Source organism: Marmota marmota, unplaced genomic scaffold (genome assembly GCF_001458135.2).
Source record: "Marmota marmota marmota unplaced genomic scaffold, marMar, whole genome shotgun sequence".
Classification (NCBI taxonomy): Eukaryota; Metazoa; Chordata; class Mammalia; order Rodentia; family Sciuridae; genus Marmota; species Marmota marmota.
Window position 1 is genome coordinate 30,190,930 of NW_026000082.1, and position 27,513 is coordinate 30,218,442.

At 44.3% G+C, this 27,513-nt stretch overlaps 1 protein-coding gene and 1 long non-coding RNA gene across 6 annotated transcripts in view; one reads left to right on the plus strand and one right to left on the minus strand.

Annotated features, from left to right (window-relative positions):
* Window positions 1–10,660, plus strand: part of LOC107141982 — a 20,251-nt gene extending 9,591 nt beyond the window's left edge. For all 3 annotated transcript variants that reach the window (XR_001503491.2, XR_007352116.1, XR_001503490.2), the window contains one exon: window positions 6,083–10,660. This is a non-coding gene — a long non-coding RNA (uncharacterized LOC107141982). The remainder of the gene's footprint in view (window positions 1–6,082) is intronic.
* Window positions 1–27,484, minus strand: part of Azin2 (antizyme inhibitor 2) — a 32,192-nt gene extending 4,708 nt beyond the window's left edge. The window contains exons 1-10 of one of the 3 annotated variants that reach the window (XM_048815808.1): window positions 27,340–27,484; window positions 27,126–27,246; window positions 26,310–26,474; window positions 24,949–24,978; window positions 24,686–24,859; window positions 16,738–16,910; window positions 15,651–15,785; window positions 14,909–15,074; window positions 13,272–13,434; window positions 11,923–12,035 (exon numbers count right to left, since the gene is read on the minus strand). In XM_048815808.1, coding sequence (XP_048671765.1) covers window positions 11,923–12,035; window positions 13,272–13,434; window positions 14,909–15,074; window positions 15,651–15,785; window positions 16,738–16,910; window positions 24,686–24,859; window positions 24,949–24,978; window positions 26,310–26,414 — 1,059 coding nt within the window. In that variant the 5' untranslated portion in view covers window positions 26,415–26,474; window positions 27,126–27,246; window positions 27,340–27,484. Of the gene's footprint in view, window positions 1–11,922; window positions 12,036–13,271; window positions 13,435–14,908; window positions 15,075–15,650; window positions 15,786–16,737; window positions 16,911–24,685; window positions 24,860–24,948; window positions 24,979–26,309; window positions 26,475–27,125; window positions 27,247–27,339 lie in introns of those variants that run through there. The other 2 variants (XM_015485304.2, XM_048815809.1) reach the window with 2 other exon arrangements.
* Window positions 27,485–27,513: the final 29 nt, after the last annotated feature.

Genomic DNA, 27,513 nt, shown 5'->3' on the forward strand with positions numbered 1-27,513 from the left:
AAACCCCTAAAAAAAAAAAAAACAGCAGCTGGCACATGGCAAAGGCCCAAGAAGTTAGTGTTATTATTGCTGCTTTTATAGTCATTGTTGTTATCACATCTGTGCTTCAGTCTTCACTGTACACTTTCCAGACCTCAGCTGTGTCCATACCACCACAGCCCTCTCCCATCCTCAGTTCCAGCCTATCTGCTGCCACTTTCCAGACCTCAGCTGTGTCCATGCCACCACAGCCCTCTCCCATCCTCAGTTCCAGCCTATCTGCTGGTCCCACCCCCTGAAACTCCATCTTCTATAAAGGTTTCTTGGATCCCCTCATTTCATGTCAGATCCAGTGACAGGAACCCAAAATACACAGGTGGGTTAGACCATCCTTCCTCAAGTCTGTAAGGAATGCAGGCCTCCCCCAGTCCATCACAGGGTAACCTCACAAAGGACTCCATCGGGCAAACACAATAACTTCCATTTCAGGGAACAGGCTAAGAAGTTAAAGATTTGCTCAAAGGCACAACTTCCAATGTCAATACATTTTAAATTTTTTCTTGAATGACTTCCAAATCCAGAAAAGGAAATTAACACAGACCATTTGCAGGCAACCAAGATATCAGGGCAGTTTGTCACAGTGTAGGTAAGGCTCCTGCCAGGCAGGTCCTACAGGAAGAGTCACAACCGATGGATGGACATATGCAGATCCTAACTGCCCCCCAAGACACCTTGGCCCTTCTGCTGCTGCACTCCATGTTCTCCAGTTTCTCCTGTTGCTCTGGGCTTCCCTTCCCCTACCCACTGCCTCCAGTCATGTTCCTTGAGGTTCCAAATATGCCAAGTCCCGTTTTCCTTTAGATTCTAGAAGAAACAGACTCCAAGGAAGCCTATCCTGAAATTCCATGCTCCCTAAGTTTTGCCTTCATAATGTTTGCCATGATTTGTAACTAAATATTTGTGAAGTGGCTGCTCAAGACTGGCTTCCTGGACAGGTGATAAATTCCTCAAGCCTGAGATAGTGTCAGATCTGTTCTTCCCGCCTCCTGTGTACCTTGCAATCTGGCATACAGTAGGTGCTTGTTGCAGTATTATTTGGGAATGAATGGATGGGTAACATACATATGAGTGATGAGAGTGGGGAAAAAAAAGAAAAAAAGGAACATGAATAGAAACCATCCACAGGTGATAGGAGGAGGCAGTGAGGACCATCAGGTGGAGAAAACAGGAAAGGCATTTCGATGCCTTAGCCAGGGGCAGGAATGAGCAAAATTAAGAAAGAAAGGTCACAGTTTCCACAAGGAGAAATAATGTTTATGTATTTCACAAAAAGTTAATAAGCTGCTAGTCCTGTTTATAAAGAAAATATGTACAAATTATTAGAAGCAAGAATGAGAACTGTCCTATATTCATTAATTAATTCATTCAGCAAACATTGAACACCTGCTCTATGCCAGGTTCTGATCTAGGAGCTGAGGGGCAACACCAAAACAGATACATTCCTCTATTCATAAAGCTCATGTTCTAGGAAGAGGAAACAAACAGATCTTCATTTACCTTAAGTTCTTATTTACAAGCTTTTTGTTAATAACTAAAATTAGTATTGATTATTCTGAATGATTTCCCTTAGCCTAAATCATTAAAAAACATTTAAAGTTTGGCAGGGGATATGCTGTATGAAACTATCCACAAAAATCTGAGAAAATAGGTTTTAGGTTCTTCCATAATAAAGAGAAAAGGCACTCTTGGGTTGTAAGTTAGCGTTCTTTCACTTCTTATTAGTGAAGCCAAATAAAAAATAGATGGAAAGGGCTGGGATTGTAGCTCAGTGGTAAAGCACTTGCCTAGCATGTGTGAAGCACTGGGTTCAGTCCTCAGCACCACATATAAATTAAAAAAGTTATTGTGTCCATTTATAAATAAAAATATTTTTTTAAAAACAGATGGAAAAAATATTTTAAGGCTTTACAGGAAATAATGCAAATCTCCTGTTTAACTATTTAAATCCATTTTTTAAAAAAAGAACCTGCAAAATAAATAATCCAAAAGAATGTAGCAACAAGACTGTAAATCTCAGCCCTGTATACAAGTCTGATAACTTGAGCAGAAAAAGACAAGCCACTGTAAAAATCTAAGATGCCAAATCTACTGGCCACTGGGCTTCTCTGAGAAAAGACAGGAAGTTCACTGTTTACAAAGCACGACAATCACAACTTTAAATCTCATCTGGAAGGCAGGTGGCACCATTGTGAGTCCGGGCTAATAGAAGAGAAAACTCAGAGGGAAGTGACCTGTCCCAGGTTCTGGAGGGAGTTAATTAGCAGAACTCTGAGCCATCTCAGATCCAGCTGCCTTCCCCAGAGGCCCACTATGGGAACAGTTCCATAGAAGAAACAAGGTCAAACACCACGAAAGGTATATGCCCTGGATGAAGCATGTACTTGTAAAACAAACAAACAAACAAAAACTTTAAATCAATAACTCCTGTATTATATAAAGTGTACAGAAATATTTTAAAAGAAAAAAATGAGATGAACAAAGGCAACACACAAGTGCCAGAACAAAACATGTATTTAAAATCTCCTTCATGAGCTTATAGGCAAAAATCTGATATGAAACCTTAACTAACCAAATCCAGGCTTATATACAAAGAATCATCTTCAGAAATCAGATGCTTTGCTCTCTGTGGAAGGTGAAGACAACATGGGCAAAGTCAACCACTGTCTTCATCATAATACAAAAAGTACAGATCTATAATGCAAAGATAATTTTTCCAAAACACGTCAAGATGGTATCCAATAGCCTGTTGCAGCTTCTCTAAAACTACAACCAAAATCCCACAATGAAGAGAAACTATTGTACATAGGGAGCCAACTCCAACTCCATGGAAATACACTAAAATGGCCTCATTTCAAAACCAAAAGCAACCTTACTAAGCAAAGTTCAGTGCCCTCATTTTCCAACTAAAAAAGCAAGGCTCAGATTCAGTAACTGGCCTGAGCTTACTCATCTATGATATGGCAGACCAGGTCTCAATCTCATGTCTTCTGACTCCCAATCTGAAGCCTTTCATCATCATTCTTATTTTATACATCTTGAGAAACTCTGGCAATCACTATTAGCGGGGAAAGGTATGTAGAAAATAAAATATTACATTGCAAATAATATGTTCACTTGAGAAATCAAAGGGAATGGTAGTTCCTAGAGGGTATCAATGAGTCTTAACAAGTAAGCCAGTGTCTCAGCACAAAAACCACAAGGGAAGTTTGCACTCAATTTAAATTCTTGGATGTACCTGGGCCAAGAAAATAATAAGACCTCAATGGGAAAAAAAAAATACTTGAGCTCTACCTTTTCCTAGCTGGAAAAAAAAAAAAATTAGTATAGCAAAAAAGAGAAATCTCGCCAGGCTAATGGCACACATCCATAATCCCAGCTACTCAGGATACGAAGGAGGAGGATCCCAAATTCAAGATCAGCCTGAGCCACTCAATGACACCCTGTCTCAAAATAAAAAATTAAAAGGAATGGGGATATAGATCAGTGGTAGAATGCCACTGGGTTCAGTTCCTAGTACTGAAAGGAAAAAATGAAAGAAATCTAATAAATAGGTTAAATAAACTACTACTAATTGAAATTCCCAAGATATTTTTCTTTACCTTAGAAACCATGTGATAAAAGAATAACTGAGACTATCAGAATACTAATAAAGCAATAACTGACTCAATTTTTGTTAGTTAATTCATAAAAAAATAATGTATCATGCGTAAAAAATAACTGAAAAATGAATACCTATATCCTTCCCACCCAGCTAAAGAAATACAAAATTTCCAGTATCTTTGAAACCCCCTTTGTGGCCCTCCCTAATGATATCCCCTTCTCTAATCTCTCTAGAGACAACCATTATCCTCAATTTTATGTTAATCATTTTCACGTTTCTTGATTTCTCAAGACTCTGTACCTAGCCCTAAACAATAGATTTAGTTGTGCATACTTTTGAAATTTATATAATTTAAATTATAGTTTGAAATCCCTGCAGCTTGCTTTTTTCTTGTTGGAACATTACCACAGTTCATCCAATTGATACATACAGCCATAGTTCACAAAACATTGCAAGAATTCACTACATGGAATACACTGTAATTTATTTATCTGTTGCCCTGCCAACAAACTTAAGGTTGCTTCCACTGTTGTATAAAGATTGCTCTTGGGGCTGAGAGTGTGGCTTAGTTGTAGATTGCTGGCTGACCATGCACAAGGCCTTGGTTTTTGATTCTCAGCGATATAAAAAAAAATGGGATTGCTTCTGTGAATACTTTGATATATGTCCTCAAACATGTATGCCAAGAGTTTCTTTACAAGATTCACCTGGGAACTTAGGGTATATGTTTGTTAGCTTTATCTGATGACAGTTTATTTCACAAAACAGTATACCAACTCCCACCTAGCAGTGTCTAAGAGATCCAGCTATGTCATACCCTCACCAATGCTTTACATTGCCATTCTCTTATTTCCTAATCAAACTGGTATAAAATGGAATCTCATTTAAATTGTAATTTTCCTGTCCTAGAGTACAAGTGAGCACCTTTCATTTTCTATTTGGTTTCCTCTCCTGTGAACTGTCTGGTAAAGTCTTTTGCCCGTATTTCTTTTGCACTGCAACTTAGCAAAACCCTGTCTCAAAGTAAAAATAAAAGGACTGAGGAAGGCCTAGGGTTGTGGCTCAATGGCAGAGCACTTGCCTAACGTGTGAGGCACTGGGTTTGATCCTCAGCACTACATAAAAATAAATAAATAAAACAAGGGTATTGTGTTCATCTATAACTAAAAAAAAAAATCAGTAACTTATAAAAAACAAAGGTCCATCTACAACTAAAAAGATATTTAAAAAAAAAGGGGGGGGGGGCTGAGGATTAGGCTTAGTGGTACCACTGGGTTCAGTCCCCATTGCCACCAAAAAAAAAAAAAAAAAAAAAAAAANNNACAGGTTCAGTCCCCATTGCCAAAAAAAAAAAAAAAAAAAAAAAAATGAAAATAAAGCAAATACTGAGATAAGCCATTTCAGATAAATTAGACAACAAGAAAAGGTCATACGCAATGCCTGTGAGCTTATTGTGAAATGGGTACAATTAGTAACAGTAGATATTAGTCCAAAATGCTGAAAAAATAATGTGGCAATATGTATCAAGAGGCCTAACAATGCTCTCCTGTTTTTACCTGGTAATCTTATTTCAGACATTCTTCAAAAGAAAAGAGTTTATATCCTGCTATGTGCACATGTAACAACAAGTTCTACTACTATGAATGATTATAATGCACCAACAAAAAGAAATTTTCTTAATTTTTAAAGAAAATCATTTTCAAATGTGAATACACTTGTAGCACATAAAATGAGCCAGACATGCAGAGATTACCAAAGAGCAAAATTCATAGAAGCATGAATAACAAAAAATTAGCAATGCTTAAATGCCCAGTGATACAGCAATTTTATAGGGAGACAGCAATTTTATAGGAAAGTAGTTAAGAGCTTTTCTTTGGCACCAGACAGATAATCAGAGATGAGTCAGACATAAGCCCTATCCCTCAGAGTCTTGCAGTCTACAGTTAATAAGCATTACCGCTCATGAAGTATATGACTTTAAACAAGATACTTCACTTCTCTAAGCCTCAATTTTCTCATTGTAAAGTGGAATGACAATTCCTACTTTAAAGGATTATTGCAAAAATTAAGAGAGAAATGCTTAGTGCAGCTCTGCTGCCATAAGTGCACAGTGACTAGCCACACCAACATATACATGAACTATGCAACCGTGCAGCAGCACACATGGGGCAATGTACAATGAACAGAGTTCCATTAGAGGGATGCAGAGGGTTGATTAAGCCCCTTTAAATTTTAAGTTGCTGGGCTGGGGATGTGGCTTGAGCAGTAGCGCGCTCGCCTGGCATGCGTGCGGCCCGGGTTCGATCCTCAGCACCGCATACAAACAAAAATGTTGTGTCCTCCAATAACTAAAAAATAAATATTAAAAAAAAATTCTCTCAAAAAAAAAATAAATAAATTTTAAGTTGCTTATATAATTTTTAAAAATATATTCAATTCTAGAAGTGGTGTTACGAGCCTGTTGTCCCAGTTATGGAAGCTGAGGTAGCAGGATGACTTGAGAACAAGAGTTTGAGGCCAACCTGGATAACACAGTATACCTCATCTCAAAGAAGGAAGAAAGAAAGAATGGAAGGGAAGAAGGAAGGTAAGTTGATGTAGCCAGGTGCAGCTGTACACACTTCTAGTCCCAGCTACTCAGGAGATGGAGGCAGGAGGACTGCTTGAGCCCATGAGTTCAAAACTAGCCTGGGCAATATGGAGAAAACCCATCTCAAAAAATAAAATTAATTCAATTCTAACATATACTAAGTACTTACTGTTTGCCAGGTTCTATACTGGGAAAACAAGTATGAATAGTTTCTTCCTTCAGGGGTCTCACAGTATAATGGATGATTCATTCAATCATAATTCATTCAATAAATGTTACGCACCTACTGTGTGCCAGGTGCTGAAAATTCAGAGGAAACAATTGAACAAGCTAACTATCTTCATAAAGCCTACCTGCTAGTGTAGAAAACAGACCAATGGTAAGTAAACAAAAACAAGATAATTATAGACATTATACGGAAAATAAACAGGGTGACCAAATTATCTGATGGTTGGAGGCCTGCTTTAGAAAGGTAATGAGGAAAAGACCTCCTGAAGAGGTGACATCTGAGATGAGACATAAAGGGAGAAAGTAAGACAGTCATCTCAGGAATAAGTAAACATCATTCTAAGCAGAACAAGTGTAAAAGCCCTGAGGTCAGAAAGAGCTCAGATGTTCCAGGTACAGAAAAGAGGTCAGTGGGGTGTATCAGGTGAGTGAGAGGGAAGAGTGGGGAGAGGCATCTAGGATGGGCAGGAGCCTCACTAACTAGGGTGAACAGTCTGAATTTTATTTGGAGAGTAATGGGAAGCCATGGAAGGCTTTAAGCCAAGAAGGAACATGATCTTTGGATGTTTAAAAGATCATTTTGTCCGTATTGTGGAGAATGGTTGGTAAGATGGCAGGAAGAAGAGCCAGAAGAGCAATTAGTGGTTATCTGATGGTCCAGGCAGGTGGAGTTAGTGATTTGTATTTAGGATGGTGTCAGAGAAAGAATGAAATGAACTCAAAATGTATTTTGAAACTAGACTGAAGAACTGCAAGTGGATTCCCTGTGGGAAGAGGGAAAGCAAGAAAAATGCCAACTTTTTAAATTTAAACAATTAGCTAGTGGAAGTGCTGTTTACTCAGAGGAGTTTTGGTTTGGAAATCAAGAATTCAGTTCTGATCAGATTAGATCGGAGATGTGGGATATCAGGAGAAACGTCTTGTGGGTAGCTAGATGCTTCAGTCTGGCTGGGCACAAATAACCGAGCCACCACGAAGCACTTGTAGGTTCAAAACAGCAACTCTTTATTGCCGAACTCCACCAGCGAACTCCACCAGCACACTCCACACACACTCCCCAAGAACTCTCCCTCCTCTCCCGGACTCCATGCGCACTCCCTTGGAACCTGGGAGAACTCCACGGGAACTCCCAAGTAGCGGGCCCCTGAGGCAGCAAGAGCTGCCCTATTGCCGGACAGTAAAGGTCTAATATACAATTGAATACACAGCTTAACATAACCATCATCATCTCAGTGGCGTCACCTCTCAACCACTCCCTTCTGGCAAAATGCCATGTGTCATCCTGACTTGGCCTTGGCCCTCAACAGCTAGTTAGTCAGGTCTGGAGCCCGGGGGTGTGATCCAGATTAGAGATATAAATTTAGAAGTGACAAGAGAAGGAATTATATTGAAAGCCTCCATCTGGACATGTTTGCCTAAAAAGTGCATGTAGACAAGGAAGAGGACCCAAGACTGAGGCCTGAGAGAGAATTGAGAGAGTAGGCTGTGGAAGAAGTAAGTACCAGAGAGACAAGGACAGGGCAGAGCCCAGGACTTTGCCACAGAAGCCCAGAGAGAGTCAGGTGTGAAGAGGAGGATGGTCTGCTGAGGACAGAAGGGCCACATGGAAGACCTAGCAATGCGGATGTGACTCTCAAAAGCTTCCTGTGTAGAGTGCTGAACAGACATTAGATGGAAGAAGTTTGGAGGGTGAGTGGGAGCTGAGTGGAGAGGCAGCGAATGCAGGCCATGTGGGAGAGAAGATCGGACATGAAGGGCAGCAGCTACCTTACAGAGTCCCTGGAAGAAGGGAAACGTATGGCCAATAAATATACAAAGAGATGTCCAGCTTCCTTAGTGATTGGGGAAATGCAAATTAAGACACAATGTGATACTATTTTATAGAGTTCCATTGGGCAAACATTTGAAATCTGATGATAATAAGATACCAAGTGTTAAGGGAATGTGGATCCACCAGTCTTTCTTACACAGATAATGGGATTGTCCATTAATACAGCCACTTCGGAAAACAGTTTCACACTATCTCATGAAATTAGCATTCACATACCTTATCCCCTGCCTTTTCATTCCTTGATAATGTGACACAGCTATGTGCAAGAATTCATAGCATTCACAGAGGCAAAAACCTAGGAAAAGTTCAAATGCCTCAAGAGAACAGATGAATAATCTGTGGCATTTCCACCATCAGTGAATGCTGTGTAGCAGAGAAATGGATGGACTCCAGATCTGTGCTCAGTGTTGATGACTCCTGAACTGTGATATGAAGGGAGAAAAGGCCATGCATACATCATAATGCCATTTTTATAAAGTAAAAAACAAGTGTAATAAATTTTAAATACTTTTCAGGAATAGATTTGTATGTAATGAAACTATACTCAAGAAAGCAGGAGACTGGTAATGCATGAGTCAGATAGTGGTTACTTTGCATGGGAGGTAACAAAGGGATAAGGCTGTAAAATGATAAGGATGCTTATTACACTCAAGGAAACAAAGACAAGGCCTCCTATGAAGTATTTTTATTCAAAAAACTTGGAATCTATCTAACCATGAAATGTAAATAGTTACATTTAAATTTAAAAAAAAAAAAACATGTTCAGCAGCACCAAAGGGAAATCCAGAAAATCCACCAGTCAGGAAAATCCAGAATGCAGGATGCAGAACACTATAGGGAAAACAGCTTAGTTTCATCAACAAGTAAATTATGAAAAACATTTGAAATGTTAAAAGAGAGTGGGGAAACCAATAGGTTAAAAGAGATGTGGTGGGGCTGGGGGTGTAGCTCAGTGGTAGAGTGCTTGCCTAGCATGTATGAGGCCTTAGGCTCAATCCCCAGCACCAAAGAGAGAGAGAGAGAGAAACCAAATGTACTATGTGGAGTTTCTTTGGCTCCTGATTCTAGCAAGTCAGCTATTTAAAAAAAAAAAAAAAAAACACTTATAAGATATTTTGAAAACTGATGAAGGACACTATTAAATTGTTAATTTTTTAATTTGACGATGGAACTGTAATTTTTCTCAAAGTCTAACTCTTAGAGATGTAACTACATTTTTTTTAAAAAATCTAGTAATATTTGTCCTATACTTTCCTCATGACATTGTAATTTGTGTGCTAATCTCTCTCTCTCTCTCTCTCTCTCACATACACACACATACACACACACACACACACTCACGCACACACAATTCCTATCCAACAGGACTGTATTTCCAAGACACAAAAGATTCTTACCTACTATCATCTGCCGACCTCAGCACAATACTTTGTTGAATTAAAAAAAGAGGAAATGTAAACATCAGAGGGCTAAGCAGAAGTAAATCCTTTTTCCCTACAACTTTTTATACCTGAAGTCTAAAACCAAAGTCCCTGGAAAGGAAGAGTAGGGACACAAAGCTGTCTTAACAACTCACGAGGAGTGCATTTCTTGGAGAACAAGGTGGAGACAACCCTGGCTGGGCTGAGTCCCCCTGATACCCTCCCCACACGGCTGGATCTAAATTACATATAGCAAGGTCTCCAGCACCAGACTGGGCCATGCCCTGGGCACTCTTCCCACAGGGCCACCCTGGGTAAATGGTTGAAGGAGGAAACCGAGGCATCCTCCACAGAGGGAAGAGCACAGACCACAAAGAGTAGGTCACATCCTGGTGGCCAAGTCAGAAATGCCAATTAAGGATCTGTCAAAGCAGAGACCCTGGCACATCTACAAGTCAGTGGGCAGGGACCACAGTCCTGTTATTCTGAGGAGCCAATGAAGGGACTGGAGAGTGGGTCAGCGATGAAATGCAACAGGAAAAGGGGGACTGGAAGAAGAGGGCCCTGCCTGACTGCCATTTGGGCTTGGCTGGCCAAGGTTCAGCCTGGTCCCTTCTCCATGCAGAAGGATGTGGGCTACCACAGAAATGCAGGCAATGCTAATGTGAGTAGAAAATTGAATTCCTCAGCACAGTAGGGGGGCTGACTCAGCTGAGCAGACATAGCCATATATAACTACAAAATGAGAACACCCTAAGCCCCACACAGAGCAGGGGCCCCTGGGAGATGGAGGGGGTTCCCTCTGCCTGCAGTGGCATAAGGGTAGGAAGAGCTCCCAGTAGGATCTTTCAAGACTGATCTGAACAGAAGAGGAACCACATACACAAAGTCCCAGAGACACGAAAATACAATGATGTGTCTGATACCCAGTAAAGCTGCTGGAGCCTGAAGTGTTTTCTATTCTTGTTCCCCTGTTGATATAAAAAACTCATTACCGATGAACTGTTTCTTTTTACTTCTAGGAGTTTACCCCAGAGCAATAAACAGGGGTGTGTGCCAAGATACATTCACAATGCTCAAAACAAGAAGCCATTTAACCCCCAGTACAAGAAAAAAAAAAATACAGGAAACTACATGGCCACCCATTGGAGTTAGATGTGTTGAAATACTATGTAGTCATCAAAAAACATGTTATCAAAAATTAATTAATGGGGGGCTAGGGTTGTAGCTCAGTGGTAGAGTGCTAGCCTAGCTGGTGTGAGGCCCTGGGTTCAATCCTCAGCACCATATAAAGATAAATAAAATATGAGGCTGGGGTTGTAGCTCAGCGGCAGAGTACTTGCCTTGCACATGTGAGGCACTTGGTTCGATCCTCAGCACCACGTAAAAATAAAATAAATAAAGAAAATATATTGTGTCCATATTTTTTAAAAAAGAGAAATAAAATAAAGGTATTGTATCCATCTATAACTACAATGAAAATTAATTAATGGTATGGAGATAGCTATGCCCCATGATAATATGATTTTAACTCAATGAAAACAAAGTACATTAGTTTTTTGGGGTTTTTTTGGTACTAAAGATTTAATCCAGGGGTGCTTAACCACTGGGATATATCTCCAGCCCTTTTTATTTTGAGACAGGGTCTCACTGTTTGCTTAGATGCTCACTAAATTGCTGAGGCTGGCCTTAAACTTGCAATCTTCCTGCCTCAGCCTCCCTAGTCGCTGGGATTACAGATGTATGCCATTGCTCCAGGCTACAATGCATTTCTTTTTAAATATCTTTTTTAGTTGTAGATGAACACGATACTTTTATTTTGTTTTTATTTTTAAGTGGTGCTGGGGATCGAACCCAGTGCCCCACACATGCTAGGCAAGGGCTCCAGCACTGAGCCACAACTCCCAGCCCCTACAATGCATTTTTTAAAAGAATAAAAATAAATATAATGCACAAGGAGTCTATCTTGGTATAGTGAGGTTATGGGCAATAATTTTGTCCTTGTATATTTTCTACAATGAATGTGTTTTTCTTTTTAAAAATTAGATAAAGGACTGGGGATATAGCTCAGTGATAGAGCAACTGCCTAGAATGCTCAAGGGTCCTGGGTTCAATCCCCAGCACCACAAAAAATAAAGAAAAATTAGGTAAAAACACAACAGGTTACTGAAACACACACAGGTGAAAACAGGCCCACAAGGGGTAGGCTCACCTTCTGCAGGATGGGGGTGGGGCAGATGTTGTCAAACAGGACTGAGTTGAAGATCCCATACACACCGTCATCAAGATGGTACACGATGGTCTTGGGGGCGGAACCATTTTCCTCTGCAGGGAGGGGAAGGGTCAGGGGCAACACAAGCAGAATGTGAGGGGGCTGGGAGTGGGGAGTTGGTACCATGGTGGGCCCAGCAAGCATGACAGGTCTGTGAAGCCAAAGGGCTGCCTCTTCCTCAACTATGGGGTGGGTCCTGCAATTGGAGCCACCAACAGCCATCCTTCTAATGACATGGATTCACGGTTGTGTTGGGAACACCCACCCTTGCAGCGATCCTGCCTGGGACACATTACCAGCCTGCAGCTGAGCCCCTAGGTGTCCTAGCAAAGGCAGAAGAGAAGCCCACCCAAATTCAAGGCCCCAAGAAGTTAAACCTCTTGCTCAGAGGCACATAACAGGGCGGTGGATGAGCTGAAATGAGAAGCCAGGTCTTCTGACTGGACTATGTAGGTTAATCCCCCAGATCTGTGACAGAGGCCAGAATGTTATTCCTGCACGCGCGTGTGCGTACACACACACACACACACACACACACATGCAACATCTCTACCTGGAACCCACCACCCTGCCATGTGAATCATCTCTGAAGCTCTCCCTAGAGTCCTGGAAGGACAAAGAAACAGGGCAAAGCCCAAGATCAGAGTCTCTGACACCTCTCCCTCAAAGAGCAAAGAGAGGTGCCGAGGAGGCCTGGTTTGTCGATCTAGAAGGGCAGAGAAGAGTGTTTACACTGGTGGTATGAGCACACAAGCTGAATCAGCCCAGCCTGAACTTGAATTCCAGCACTGCCTCTTGTCAGTTGTGTGACCTTGGGCTGCTAACCCAACCTCTCCTTGCCTTCATTCTTTCATCTGTCAAGGGGACTTTAACAAATATAAGTTGTTGTTGATTATTTTATTAAATTATGAGGATGGATGAACAAGAGTATCTTGGAGAGGAGACAGACATGGGTCAAACACAGGCTTTACCTCTTTACAAGCTATTAAGCAATTCACTTGTGTTCCCTTTAACTCTGTTTCCTCATCAAACAAAAATGGAGTCAATAAAGAATCTATTCTAAGTCCATCTTGATCTCAATCTGCACAAAATATGAACATGCCTTGGAAAAAGGATGCTAAATAAGTGTCTTGGGGTGAGTGGACCCGATTGTAATTTTCCCTACAGCAAGCACCCATTCTCCAGACTCCCCCACCCCCACCTCTAGGCCTAAATCTAGACGCTGCTCAGCCAGCCACTGTCTCCAGCTTTAGGGAAGAATGGGGCTCTGCTATCCATCTGGCACCTACCCTCCCTGCCAGGCTGGTCCAGAAGAACCTCCTTCTTGGCGATGATGCTGACTGCCACGGTGAAGGCGGAGGTCACATAGTAGCGCCCTAGCTCAGCAAGGATGTCCACACCACAGCCCTCTGGGAAGTACAGGTCCAAGGCTGAGTTGATCACAGAAGCAATCTGGTGAGAGGGGATGAGGGGACAATTGTGTGTTCAAAATAGACTGGAAGCCTATTCTGGTTTGCAAGGTGAGGTTTATGCTAAAGATTTGATACAGCTCCAAGTCTGTTTCTTGAAAGCTGCTTTGATTTCAGGAAGAAGGATTTGGCAGCTGCTAAGCCCCAGCTAGTAATTTGGGGCAGCTAGACAGGTGGGAGGGGGACAGGGCTGAATCACGACCCTCGTGCTTATATAAATCACCCTGTTCAGTGCCCTCATAAAGGAGAGGAGCATCCTTTTGTAATGCTAGGTGCTCAAATCCAGAAGCCCTGATGTGGATGGATCTTTCTTTCATAAATAACCAGTTCATTAAATAATACATTAAATTAGAGAAAAAAATTTTTAAACAACCAAGAAGGAAAAAGAAGATAAAAGACATCCTAATTTTATCATGTCAAGAAACCTAATCGCTGTGAGCTTTCTAGAGAAACTCCTTTCTTTTTATGCAAACATTTTTTTATTATAAACAAGACGGGTCTGTGTATCTGTTCTGATTGCCTGTTTTACTCAATAGATTGAGAATGTTCATGTGAGTGAATATTTTCATTGTAAGAATGTTCCATGCCAAGGCATGGTGGGTATGCCTGTAATCCCAGCAACACCAGGGGCTGAGGTAAGAGGATCTCACATTTAAGTCCAGCCTCAGCAACTTAGTGAGGCAGGCCCTAAGCAACTTAGCGAATCCTTGTCTGAAAATAAATGGCTATGGATGTCACTCAGTGGTAAAGTGCCCCTGGGTTCAATTCCCAGTGCCAAAAAAAAAAAGATCTATAATCTAACCAATCCTGAGTATTAGATGGTCTAGGTAAATGCACTCAATTTTGATTATATGCAAAGCTGCAACTCTGGTCTATGAGGCTAATTCTTTGGGTCCATTTGGTATTAGCTCCTCTGGGTCAATTCCAAGCTGTGGAGATTCCGGAAAAGGCCTCTTTCTAAGAAAAAGTGACTCCTAGTGGTAAGAGTGAGGATTGCAATGACATTTTCCTGCCTTCATCTCACAGGTGGGAAGGAGACACACAGACTGGGAGTGGATCCAAGGTTGGTTTTCCTTCCCCTGCTTTCCCACCTTATTTTTCGTCAGCTCACCTGAGGGTGGACAGGGCATACTCAGACCCTCAAAGAGTCTTATGACATGCAAATAGGTTTTGGCTAAGCCTCACACAGGTTTGGTAAGCAGGGTCTGATACCAGGCTGAGCCTGGTATGCAGCCAGCTCTGCTGTGGACTCAGGAAATGTCAAAACCTCTGAGTCTTGGTTTGCTCAGCCTTAGCATGAGGTTAACAGTAGTGAGATGATCCAGGGAAAGCAACGAGGACAGCATGTGACACACAGGACCCACTCACAGTATCCCTGTGATCACTGCACCCCTCCACCGTGCCCCCCTGCTCTCTACCCAGAGGGCCCAGCAAGACACTCCTAGTGCCAGGGTTACCTCTTCAAATCTCACTTTGGCTCCCTCTATGCCAGGGAAGCCTCCACCAAGGTCCAGAATGTGCATTGTGTGGCCCAACTCGGCACCCATTTCAAACACAAGGCGGGCATCTGCGATGGACTGAGCATAGGCCTGAGGGTCAGGACAGCCACTGCCAACATGAAAACTGGGAAATGAAGGAAGAGACTCAGCTTACATGAAGAGCCCTCCCCCCGCCCAGTCCCAGTCAGGAACAACCTTGGGCAGACACATGGGACAGTGTGCCCATGTTAAAGGTACAATGACTGAAGGCCTAAACCGTTAAATGGGTTACAAAGGGCCATGTGGCAAGTGAGGACTAGACAGGAGGCACTTGGTGCTCCTCCCATCCCCCCATGCTGCCCCTGGAGAGGAACATTAAGGAATAAGAACTAGGACCCCAAGAAACCCAGATCCAGACATGCCTGCCCCTCAGCTATGTGGCCTGGACAAGTTATTCAGCCTGCCTTACTTTAATTTCCCCAAGGCCAGGTCTCTGAGAAGAACCTCCTGGAATAAGACCTTCTGGAGATTGTGGAGTTAGGGAAGGAGACATTCCAAACCTTCTTTTCAGAGAGAGGAAATTCTCAACTGGAAAAATTCCAGGCCCAGGGGTTGGCCATGCTTGGAAGCTCTGGGAAAAGTCTCATACAGGATGATTAATTCCTGGGAAACAGGCAGAGGGCTGAGCATGGGTGGGGGTGGGGGGGATCCTGGTGCACACCTCACACCCACCACCTCCATGTGGCTCTTCTTGGCATTTTCAAGCAGATGTCTGCAGGATTTCAGCGACGCTCCAAACTTCAGGCTTAGGCGGCTCAGGGAGTGGGAGTCGTCGGTGGCAATGCACAGCACCATCCTAAGGAAACAAGCAGTGCACCCTGCTGGGTGAATCCTGCCTGCGCCTCCCCAACCAGGTCTCCTCTGAACCCAGAGCTGGGGACTCATGTGGCTCAGAGCCAGCTGAGTCCACAGCCTCCCATACCCCTCCTCTCCTGCTCAGCCATCAACCTCTGAGTCTTGGATAACCCACTCTCTAGGTGTCCTAGGACCCATTCCTACATTCCTGGTCTACCTCATCGGATCTCCCCTGGGCAGCTCCCATCCTTCCAAATCAGCCTCCACACCTGTCAGAGTTTTCAGACATTTCAAGCATGAGGGGAAACATTTTGCTAAAAAAGTCTTAAGAAGAACCCTAGTAACACGATGGAAGCCGCTTTGGGTAAACCAGAGTGGCCTGCCACTCAACCTGCTCTTCACCAGGGCTCCTTCCTGGGATCCCCAGAGTACCCAGTAATCTGTAAAAGCCACAGCCAGAGCAAAATGTCCAGCCCTGACCCCTTCCAGAATCCACGTCTGCATGTCATTCACTGTGTGCTCTGCCCATCATGGCGTATTCCAGCTGCATCACATTGCTGTGGACTCCTTGGATAACCCATACTGTTTCCAACACCAGTCTGTTTGCTCATGTAGTTCACTATGTGCCCTTCCCAAATTTTATTCATTCCTCAGGGCCCAATTCATGTGCCATCTCCTCCTGAAGCTTTCCTGACCACCCCCACCCCCGCCCAGGTTCTCTCAAGCCTGAGACTTGACCTCCATACCATGGGTCTTCTCTGCCTGGCTTGTAACCAGTGCCTTTGATCTAGTCAGACCCTGGCATCCTGGGCCCAGTCAGAGAGCAGCCACCCCAACCTCCTGTAAGTGTGGCCAGGTCCAAGACAGGGTCCTCTCCCAGCTCCCCACACCTCCCACCCTTCCTGCCCACACCCAGCAGCCCAGCCTCCCTGCATGAGTGACTCTTAGCTTACTTGGCACTGGGGTGGCTCTTGACCACCTTTGCCAGCTCCATCTCATTGTCGAAGCTCAGTAGCCGCACCCCATGCTTAGCAGCATACTTGATCTGTGCGATTTGCTTACAGGGGTTGGCATAGATGATCTTACTGGCAGGGACACCAATGCGCTGGACCAACTCCATCTCTGCCTGTGGGGTCCCAAAGGTGGTGGTGAGGAGGCACCAGGGCCTGCTGGCCCATGGGAGCCAAGGAAGCACAGGTGAGGGGCAAAGTCTTAGCTACACATGGGGAGGTCCGTAACAAGTGGGCCATCCCTTTAAGACAACAGATAAACAAAAATCAGGACTTTATGCTGATTCACTCATTCTGCGCTGCTGCATACAGCCATCCCGTGGTGCGCTGCACAATCCTGAGGAGTCCCATTCACAGCAATTAGAGGGGTTGTTCATACATTTATTATAACTCACTGGTAGTAAATCATCTAATTCTTATAAAATCAGCATATTTATTATAACAATTAAGTCTCTTAAGGGGTACATTTTCTAATTCACATGAAGGCCCTATAGGGACTCATGATGGTCCTGATGACAGGCTTCTGATACATTTTTCTGGCAAATTTAAATGTTAAATGAATATTACTTGGAAAACAGTATGGAAGTTCCTCAAAAAATTAAAAGTAGAGCTATTAGGATCCAGAAATCCTATACTGGGTATATATCCAAAGAAACTGAAATCAGAGCCAGGCATAATGGCACAAACCTGTAATCCCAGTGACCTGAGAAGCTGAGGCAGGAGGATTGCAAGTTTGAGGCCAGCCTCAGAAACTTAGCAAGGACCTAAGCAACTTAGCAAGACCTGGTCTCTAAATAAAAATAAAAAGGGGTGGTGCATGCCTATAATCCCAGCAGCTCAGGAGGCTGAGGCAGGAGGACCATGAGTTCAAAGCCAGCCTCAGCAAAAGGGAGTAAAATCTAAGCTGTCTCTAAATAAAATATAAAACAGGGCTGGGGATATGGCTCAGTGATAAAGCACCCGAGTTTGATCCCTAGTACCAAAAAAAAAAAAAGAACGAAATTGAAATCAGTATGTCAAAGACATGTCTTCTACACTTTCATGTTCATTCCAGCATCATTCATAATTAGCCAAGTTATAGAATCAACCTAAACATTCATTGATGGATGAGCAGATAAAGAAAATGTTGTGTGTGTGTGTGTGTGTGTATATATATATACATACACACATACACACAATGGAATATTCTTCAGCCTTAAAAAAGGAAAAATATCTTGTCATTTATACATTTTTTCTCTTGTGATGCTGGTAATTGATCCCAGGGGCTACATACATACTAGGCAAGCATAGTACCACAGAGCCACATCCCCAGTGCCTGGAAATTGGTCATTTGTGATGACATGAATGAACCTGGAGGACATTATGTTAATTGAAATAAATCAGAGACAGAAGGACAAATACCATATGATTCACACTTGTATGTAGAGTCTAAAAATCTCAAATTTAAAGCAGAGAATAGAATGGTGTTGGCCAGCAAGGTAGAGGAGCTGTGGGGTTGTCAAAGGATACACAGTGTCAAAGATAAGTCCAAGAGATCTCTTGTATATCTTGGTGACTGTAACCAATAATAATGTACTGTATGCCTGGAAATTGCTAAGAGTAGATTAGGTGTTCTCATCACAAAAAAATGAATATGTGCATCAATGTGTTATGTCAGTTTGATTTAGCCATCCCACAATGTAAATATCAAAATATTATGTTGCAGCCAGGTGTGGTGGCACATGCCTGTAATCCTAGCAGTTTGGGAAGCTGAGGCAAAAGAATTGCAAGTTTGAAGACAGCTTTGGCAACTGAGTGAGAACCTGTCTCCAAAAAAAAAAAAAGAAAGAAAAAGAAAAGGGCTGAGATGCAACTCAGCAGTTGAGCACCCCTGGGCTCAATCCCCAGTACCACCCCCCAAAAAATTATGTTGTGTCTTATAAATATATATAACTTTATCCACTTGATAAATAAGACCATTACTTTGTGTATTAGAAAGTCTATAAGACTGAGCACCTAGCTGGACACAGTGGTACACGCCTGTAATCCTAGCAGCTCAGAAGGCTGAGGCAGGAGGATCATGAGTTCAAAGCCAGCCTCAGCCAAAGTGAGGTGCTAAGCAACTCAGTGAGACCCTGTTTCTAAATAAAGTACAAAAAAATAGGACTGAGGATGTGGCTCAGTGGTCGAGTGCCCCTGAGTTCAATCCCTGGTACCTCCCCAAAAAAGACTGAGCAGCTTTCTGGGAGATCACCCAGCCCCAAAGGTCTATGCTATGCAGTGTACCATGCTGGGTGACTCCAACTCAGCCCCTCTCCCCTAAGGCCTCCTCTTCCTCACCTTTATAGAATACAGCACTACTTGATTGCTGCATTAATGGTACAGACAATGATGCTGGTGGTGGAGGCAGTGGTGGCGGTTGTGAGAGTAGCCATGTTCATCGAGCACCTGCCACAAGCTGCCCTGACAGAGGTGCTTGATATGAAGTGTTGGTAGACCTTTTTTTATAGAAGGTCTGAATCATATTTCAAGCTCTGCACATCATGTGATCTCTGTCAGACTATTCAGTTGCCATTGTGGCACCAAAGCAGCCAGAGACAATGCATAAATGAAAGAGTATGGCTGTGATCCAGTAAAACTTGATGCAGTCAGGTAGTAAGCTAGCTTTGGACCACTGTCCATAGTTTGCTGACCCCTGCTTTAAATGCATCAGTTTATTCAGTCCTTACAATAACCCATTCAGGCGGGTATTAGCTCCATTCTACACAGAAGGAAACTGGTGCTCAGAGAGGCTATGGAACCCGTAGATGGCAAAACCAACTTTCAAAATCAAGTCTGACTCTTCATGAATAAGGGAAAGAAGTCAAGAGCGAGCCAGTTTTGAAACATGGCAGGAGACATAAGAGCCATTTGTAACCATCTGAGTTTGTAATTAAACTCTAATTTTTGATTTAGCAAATTTTTAGCACTAGGTATTTATATGCATTATTTCATATACTGCCTATACCTATCCTATGAAGTATTTACTGGCCACATTTCACGGAGTACAAAATTGAGTTCAGAGAGGTGCACCTGCCTATGAAGATACTGTCAGTAAGTAGCAGAGTAGGACACAAAGGTCCAGCTCCAGAGCCAGACTCAGTCCCCCAACAGCTTGCTTCCCAGAGGTGGATGTGGCCTCCACCATGAGGTCAAGTGCATGTGAAAGTGTGTTTTTGCTCCCTGCCTTGCCACATGAGGTGAGGGGAAGAAACAATGATAACACCTGTGATTTAGCTTTGATTATAAATACTTAAATATTATCATTTATAAAGGCTCGCTATATGCCAGCCATTGCATTTAGCTTGAATTTTAAATGCATTCTCAATTAACCTTCATAATACTCTTATAAGTAAGAGACTCAAAAGAGGTTAGGTGACTTGTCCAAAGTCACATAGTTTATAATGACACAGCTGGGACTGCAACTGCCATACCTCAACCTGCACTGACAGGAGTCTCTTATGCATTTATTGAGTTCTAAGGCACTCTGATGGGTGCTAATCAAAACAAGTCAGCACATCTGACCCCATGGAGCTTTCAAGCTGCTAGGAAAGACAGACAGTCACAGATGGATACTGAATAATGGTGGAATTATAAATTATTAAAAGGTTGAAGAAAAAGTACAGGATGCTAGAGAATTCGGGACCAAGAGACCTGGGTGTGAGGGATAAAGGACAGCCTTTCTGGGGGTCAGGAATTGACGCAAAGCCTGCTGGGGGCCTCTGCCAGACCAAGAAGGAAGAAAAGAAGGTTTCCAGGAGACAAAGCAACCTGGACAGAGATTCTGGGGCAAGAAGGTGCTCAGGCAAACCAAAGAACAGAGGCTGTTGGCTTGGCTTGGGCAGGGTACAGGTAGTGAGGAAGATGAGGTCAGGAGGTGGATAGAGCTCCCGAGAAAAAACAAGAAACTGCTGGTAGGTTTATAGTTTACCCAGAAGATGATGGAAAGAATTTTAAGAGTTTCAAGAAGGGAAATGACACAGTAAGAACTATATTTTAAACACAAGGTCTAAGTGTTTATTATTCTGTCACCTGAGGAGGGGCCTGAGGGGATTCTGGGGAGAGTGGTCACTGGTTGTCATAATTGCCCTGGGAGAGATGACATAACCAGCTCTGGAAAGACTGGGATATGTGTTCCAGAGGCTGGCTACTAAGCTGAATGATGTACGGCATGTAGGGATGAGGGGTGAGGATATGTGAGAGGCACACACACTCCCAGCAGACCTAGGCGTCCTCATGAGAGGAAGAGGGGGAGATCAGGGGTGTGTGTGAGCAACCTGGTCCAGGCCTCTGCTGGCCAGTCAGCTAGACAGACAAGTAGGAGCTGGAGGTTAATATGTGGGAGGCTCTGGCATACTGATGGTATTTAAGCATTGAGACGAGATGAAATTCTCTAAGAGGAGGAAGACTTTACAAGAGAGGGGGTCTAAGACAGAACAGGGAGGAATGCTACCATTTAGAAAGCAGTAGATGATGGGAGAAGCCTGGCCCAAGGACTCAGGAGAAGAGAAGAGGGAGACAAATCCACAGATGATAATGCCATTCTCAACGAGCAGCAGTGCCTAGCGAAGGTGGGGCAGCCCTGCAGCACACTCTGTCCTCTTACATATCTCTGAACTCTCTAGGGCACACATGAATGTTATTTTTAAGAATATGTTGCTGAGTAGAATGCAGTTAAGAGGTCAGATAGTGCCTGGTAGGGTGGCACACATCTGTAGTCTCAGCAACTCGGGAGGCTGAGGCAGAAGGATCACAAGTTCAAAGCCAGCCTCAGCAACTTAACGAGTCCCTACGCAACTTGGAGAGAACCTGTCTCTAATAAACAATAAAAAGGGCTGGAGATGTGGCTCAGTGATTAAGCCTCCCCCCCCGCCCCCCAGGGTTCAATCCCTGATACCAAATAAATAAACAATAAAATATGTCAGATAAAAAGAGGAGCAAGGAGTATCTTCAGACCAGGTCCAGATGTGTCAACATGAACATATCTCCAATACCTACTGAGTTTAAAGTTGTGTGGAACAGTATGTACCACAAGTGCTTTTTATATACTGTTATAAAATTGCAACATATTTTATATACTCTCTGTGACTTGCTGATGTGTTTTGTAGATGCTATATATCCACCAAACCCATAATGGTCATTATCTATGGAGATATAAAACTGATGCCCTACTTTATCTTTGGGTGAATGAATCAATGTATTATCTGAAAAACTCACAATTACTGCTTCAAATAAAGTGCTCATTGGATCTTGAAGGTCGTTGGTTACCTTGATAACAGGAAATTCTTTGCAGCAGTAAGAGTGAAGGCTGGGCAGCAGTGGCCTGAGGAGCGGTATTGGGGGATGAGGCATTGAGTGGGGACAGGCAAGCATGCAGACAACCCTGCTGATTTGACCATCGTGGGGGAGCAAGGCACTGGGCTGGAGGAGGATGTAGTGTCCAAGGAAGGCTTCTAAGGATAGAAGGAAGCTGAGGGAGTCAGCTAAAGACAAGGGATGGGTTTGGAACAATGACATAAGGTCCATGGGAAGAAGACCAGATGGACCTGAGCCCTGTGATAGCCATGGCCTGTGCCCCTGGCTCTGGAACATGTCGAATGGGTATCTGTCTATACATCCAGCCCTAGCTCATGCCAGGCCCTTCCCTTGGTCAATGTCCACTACGGCATGGTGCCATTAAGCATGGCCACCCACTAATATCAACCAGAAGAGGGCAGCCTCTCCCCTTTAAGAAAAATTCTAAATCAGGCTGAGAATGGAGCTTAAGAGAAAGTGCTTGTCTAACAAGTAGGAGGCCATCTCCAGTGCTGCAAAGAAAAAAAAACAACAAAAAAAAACTTTTAATTCCCAGGAGCCACCCCTCTGTAAATGATGCCCCAAAGGGTCTGCATGATCTGAACCACAGGAGGGAGCTCAGACCTCTACTTGCCCTTATAGGGAAATGAGGGCAGACGACATTAGTCAAGTACCAGCTCAGCCACCTCCTTTTCCAAGGACCTTGGAAAAGACAACAGCAATGGAGTTGGTGACCACATTGCTAGACTCAAGCTGTCACCTCCCAATGCATGACCCTGAGCAAATCTCTCAACCTCTGTGCTTCTTTTCCTTATATATATAATGTGTCTCCACAAGACTGTTGTCAGTATCCTGATAAAATCATGACCTCAGAGGGCTGTTGCGAGAAAAAAATGAGATCATGTACAGAAACTTCTTGGCAAAGTGCCTGGCACAGCAGATGCCCTCAGCAAACAGTAGAAGTTTCTACCATCTTCAAGGTCTCCTACACCTAGCAGTTCTGCCCTTTGGAGGCCAGCCCCAGAGACTAAAAGGCCAGGCACCTCCTCCCTGGGTTTCCAGAAGCACAGCACTTCAGTCAGTGAGGTTTTGTCCTATCCTTCACCTCTAGACTAGGGGAACCAAAGGATCCTGTTCCTTCTCGCCCCAAGTGGAGGCCCAGTGTGCTGCAGGAGGTGGCTGGGAGGACAAAAGTCTTGGCTCTGGATTTCTTCCCACGAGCTTCACAGGGCTTTATGCAAGACACACATAATATGAGATGTGCAAAGCAAGAGCAAGAGACTCACCACCAAGAAGAGCAGGAGTATTAACATTCACTCCCCAGCAAAGGACCTTGTTCTGATCACTCCACCCCCATGCACACCTCTCCCCACCATCCTGCCCAGGCTGGCTCTCTTCCTGTCTATTCCAGCAGTCCTTTCTAGAACTCTCCTCACAACATCCAGCCCCCTTGCCCATCAGGGTTTAAAAGGGATTTCCCTCAAAACAACCATTATTAACCATCTAGAATCTGAGGACAGCAACAATATCCCAAAACAATGCTCAGCAGGTCTGTTCCTATCTCAGAGCTTTGCACCTGCTGTTCCCTCTGTCTGGAATGCTCTTCCCCTAGCTATCCACCTGGCTTGATCCCCTGCCTCCTTCAGGTCTGCATTCAAATTTCAGCACAGCCTTCCCTGGCCAAAACAATGCAATGCTCTCGCCCAACATTCCCTACTTCCCTTTCCTGCTTCTTCACCCCAGCATTTACAACCTAAAACACTCTGTTTTCACAGTTTCCTTTGTTTATTTTTTTAAAAAGCAAGCTCCATGAAGGAAGGGCTTTTTTTGTTTTGTTTGATTCATGGCTGAATACCCACCTAGAATAATATTTGGCCCCACTCTAGCTGCTCAATAAATATTTGCTAAATAAATGAGATATGTTCAAAACCGTACCGAGGAAACTTTATAGCTTAAAGGCTTTTTAATCTAGTCAGAACAGAATGAAAATAGATGAAGTAGGCATTCTACTCAAGGACAACAGAGTTTATCTTGTGCAATGCTATACCTCTAGCTCTACCAAGCAGTCACAATTGTGGTTCAATGACTATTGAGTGACAGTACATAAGCAAAGTTGATCAAAAGCCAGTAGGAGGAATTAAGATAACAGCAGAAATCAAATTAGAAAGCCAGTAAAATTGGCAGCAACAACAAAATTGTAAAAGGATTAGTTAAAAAAAAGCACATTCACACATTAATATTATAAAAGAAAAAATAAAACCAACAATGTAGATGTGTTTTGTTTTGTTTTAATTGGAAGAATACCACATATAGCTCTATGCCAAGACATTTAAAAACCTCCATTAAAAAAGAGACCCATCTACCCAGGGACACACAATGTTCCAATTTGGAACTTCAAGTCTAACAAATTTCATGCGCATTTCTTCCTCCCTCATCCCTGGAGCCTCCTCCTGAGTGGGTGGCTTTCCCAGAAGGTAGGGGCCAACTGCAGGTCACTCCTTCCCAGGGCCCAACCACCCATCAGGGCCACAATCAGTAGGCATCAAAGATCAGTGCCCAGGTGAGGGCAGGAGCTCACCTTGTTAGCACAGCTGAAGCCCAGCCCCAGCTCAGCCAGGACCTTCAGCACGCCCAGGCTGCTGTTGCACTTGACAGCATAAAAAGGCCGGACTCGAGGCAGGCACTTCAGAAAGCAAAAGTGCTTTCTCACCACGGCACCCAGGTCTGCCACAAAGAAGGCAGCAGCCTCGCCCTGCACAACAAGAGGTGGATGGATGTGAGACACTACAATACCCAGCTCCCTCCCGGTGCAAGCCATCCATAATCATTCCAAATACCTACCTCCAGTTCAGTTCTGGCCACAAAGTTATCCTGTTGTGTAGGATGGAAGGCAAACTCCTTAGCCTGGCATTCAAGGCCCTGTGATCCAGCTCTCACCCCTCCCCTCAACACAGCTAAAATGCCAACTATAGGCTGGATCATTTTTCTACCTCCAAGCCTTTGTTCCCACCAACTCCTCCACTGGATTTAGCAAAATCCCAATCTACCTTCAGGTCTCCTTCCAAATGCCACCTACCCCAAACCTGTGAAGCAACTTAGCCTTGAATGCTGCTGTTGCATTTTGCATGTGCTTCCAAAGTAACAGAACTGCATATACATCAGTCTGCACCAGGAAAGGCAGATGCTGTGGCCTACAGCCCATCACCTTCCACACACAGTTGCTCATGAAGCCTTGAGGTTGTAAAACTGGCTTGAAGGCTGAACATGTATGAGCCTGGGTAAGATACATTATTTAGACCTTCCTTGAGACTCATTTTCCTTTTCCTGCAACACTTTTTTCCTCATGCCCATCTCTCGTATTAGATAGGCTGCTAAGGGACAGAGATGATCAGACAGGTCTCTAGCCCTAAAGGGGCTTCGGTCAGAAGAGACCCCTTCAGTGAGTGCTAGCAGGATGTTTCCACAAAATGTACTGGGGGCCACAGAGAAGGAAATAAAATCTGTGCTTGGGGCAATCAGGAAAAAGCAACACAGATGAAAAGAAAGGAATACTAGAAATGGGTAAAGGGGAGATGCTGTCTGGATGTTCTCTGTCTGGATGTTCCAGACAGAGAGGACAGCCTGGGTAAAGACAGGGTAATAGAACATAAGGCATCACAGGGAAATATGAATAGAGTAGTTCAGCTCTGATGGAGCATAATACATACTGTGGGAATATAAAGGCAGAAATGGGGCAATGGAAACAGACTTGATCCTGTAGCAACAGAATTCTGATTTTGAGCAGGGCTATGATATAGTTAGAAAGGTGGGATGAAACAGGGGGTTGCTCAGGAGGCCTTTAGAGAGATGAGGACTGAACTACATGATGATGAGGACTGAATCCCTGGAGGGTTATTTAAGGAGGCAGACCTCACAGAGATGGGTGATGTTTACATGTGGGAGGTAAAGGAGGAAAAGTAGAGAACTCCCAGTCTGCTGTACTGAAAGGCTGGGTACATGGCATTGATACTGTTTGTTCATCAAGGCAGGGAACACAGGAGGGGCAGATTTGGGGGCAAGAATGGAAACTGGAGATAAAATGAGCCAGTCTCTGGCAAATATTTAGGACTGAATACCAAATAAGTGGAAGAATAATATGAGGGCCCTAGGAGCCCCTCCAGAGGAGAGGACAGGGGACCCATCCCCCACTCCCAGTCTCTCACCGTGGTGGCCTGTGAGGCCCCCAAAGTGAGTTCCTCCAGCAGGTCTTTGGTACTGAAGCCCTCCTCCACCATCACAAAGTCCGATTCACTCAGGTAGCCGGCCATGCTGAGCAGGAACAGCCGCCGCTTCCGCCGCTGCCTCCGCCTTAGAAAGCATGCAACACACTGCGGGGGGGGGGGGCGCGGAGACGAGGAGGAGAGAGGTGGAGGGCACAGCTAAGAGGCAGGATCCGCTGCGCCCCTCGCCTTCCAAATTCCGTCATGCCCCGCCCCCAGGACACTTGGGAGTTTGGGTTCACTGGGAACGGTCAGGAATTCTGGATGGGACAAAACATTGTATGCCTAAATGTCATGTCTGTCAGCCTCAGTTGCCCCACTTGTAAAATGGATGGATTGTTTTGGAGACCATTTCCAGTTCCGAAATTCTGGGTTTGGAAAGAGGTAAATAACAAGGGGGCAGGAAATCTAAGACATCTGGGTGGGGAAGTTTCCAAGGCGCCCCCAATCCTGACCACGCCCACCTAGAGAGGATGCCTGCGGTCAAGCCAAAGATTCTCAGCCTGAAAACAGCAGCTTAGGTTCGAGTCCGCTCTCTGCTATGTGACCTTGGGTACTTTCCGACCCCTCTCAGAGCTCGGTTTCCCCGTTTGTAAATGATTGGTCCTGTCATGCTAGAATTCTAAGCGAGCATGAAGGTGCCACATGGTGGGCGGGGTCCGCGGACTCTGGGGCGCGAATCTAAAGCCGGGATTCTGCCCGACTGACCCCTCTCGAGCGCAGGGCTGAGGTTCCGTCCCAACCCCCATACCCCCTTACCAAGCCCCGTCCTCCTTCGCGGGGGCCAGAGCCAGGCGCGCTGCTAGGGGGGGTCGCCGGTGACCTCGAAACTTGTGCAACACCCCGAGAAGGAGTGGCAGTTGCGGAGCCGAGGCCCCTGCTGAGAGGAGGCAAGAGGGGCCAGGAGGCAGGTCAGCACCGAAGCCGAGGGCGCCCGCTCCCCAAGGCTCCCCAAGCCACTCCCTGCACTCGCCTTAAAACGCATTTACACGGCTTCGGCCCATAGGTCTCCCTAGCGAGTGAATCGGATCCTCGGCGCCTCCGCTCGCTCGCTCCCCCCGGCTCCGGCCCCGCGGCCTGCGCCCCGCGCGCCCAGCAGCCACCGACCCCACGGCCCCGCCTTCCGCCTGCTCGTCCGCTACTCATA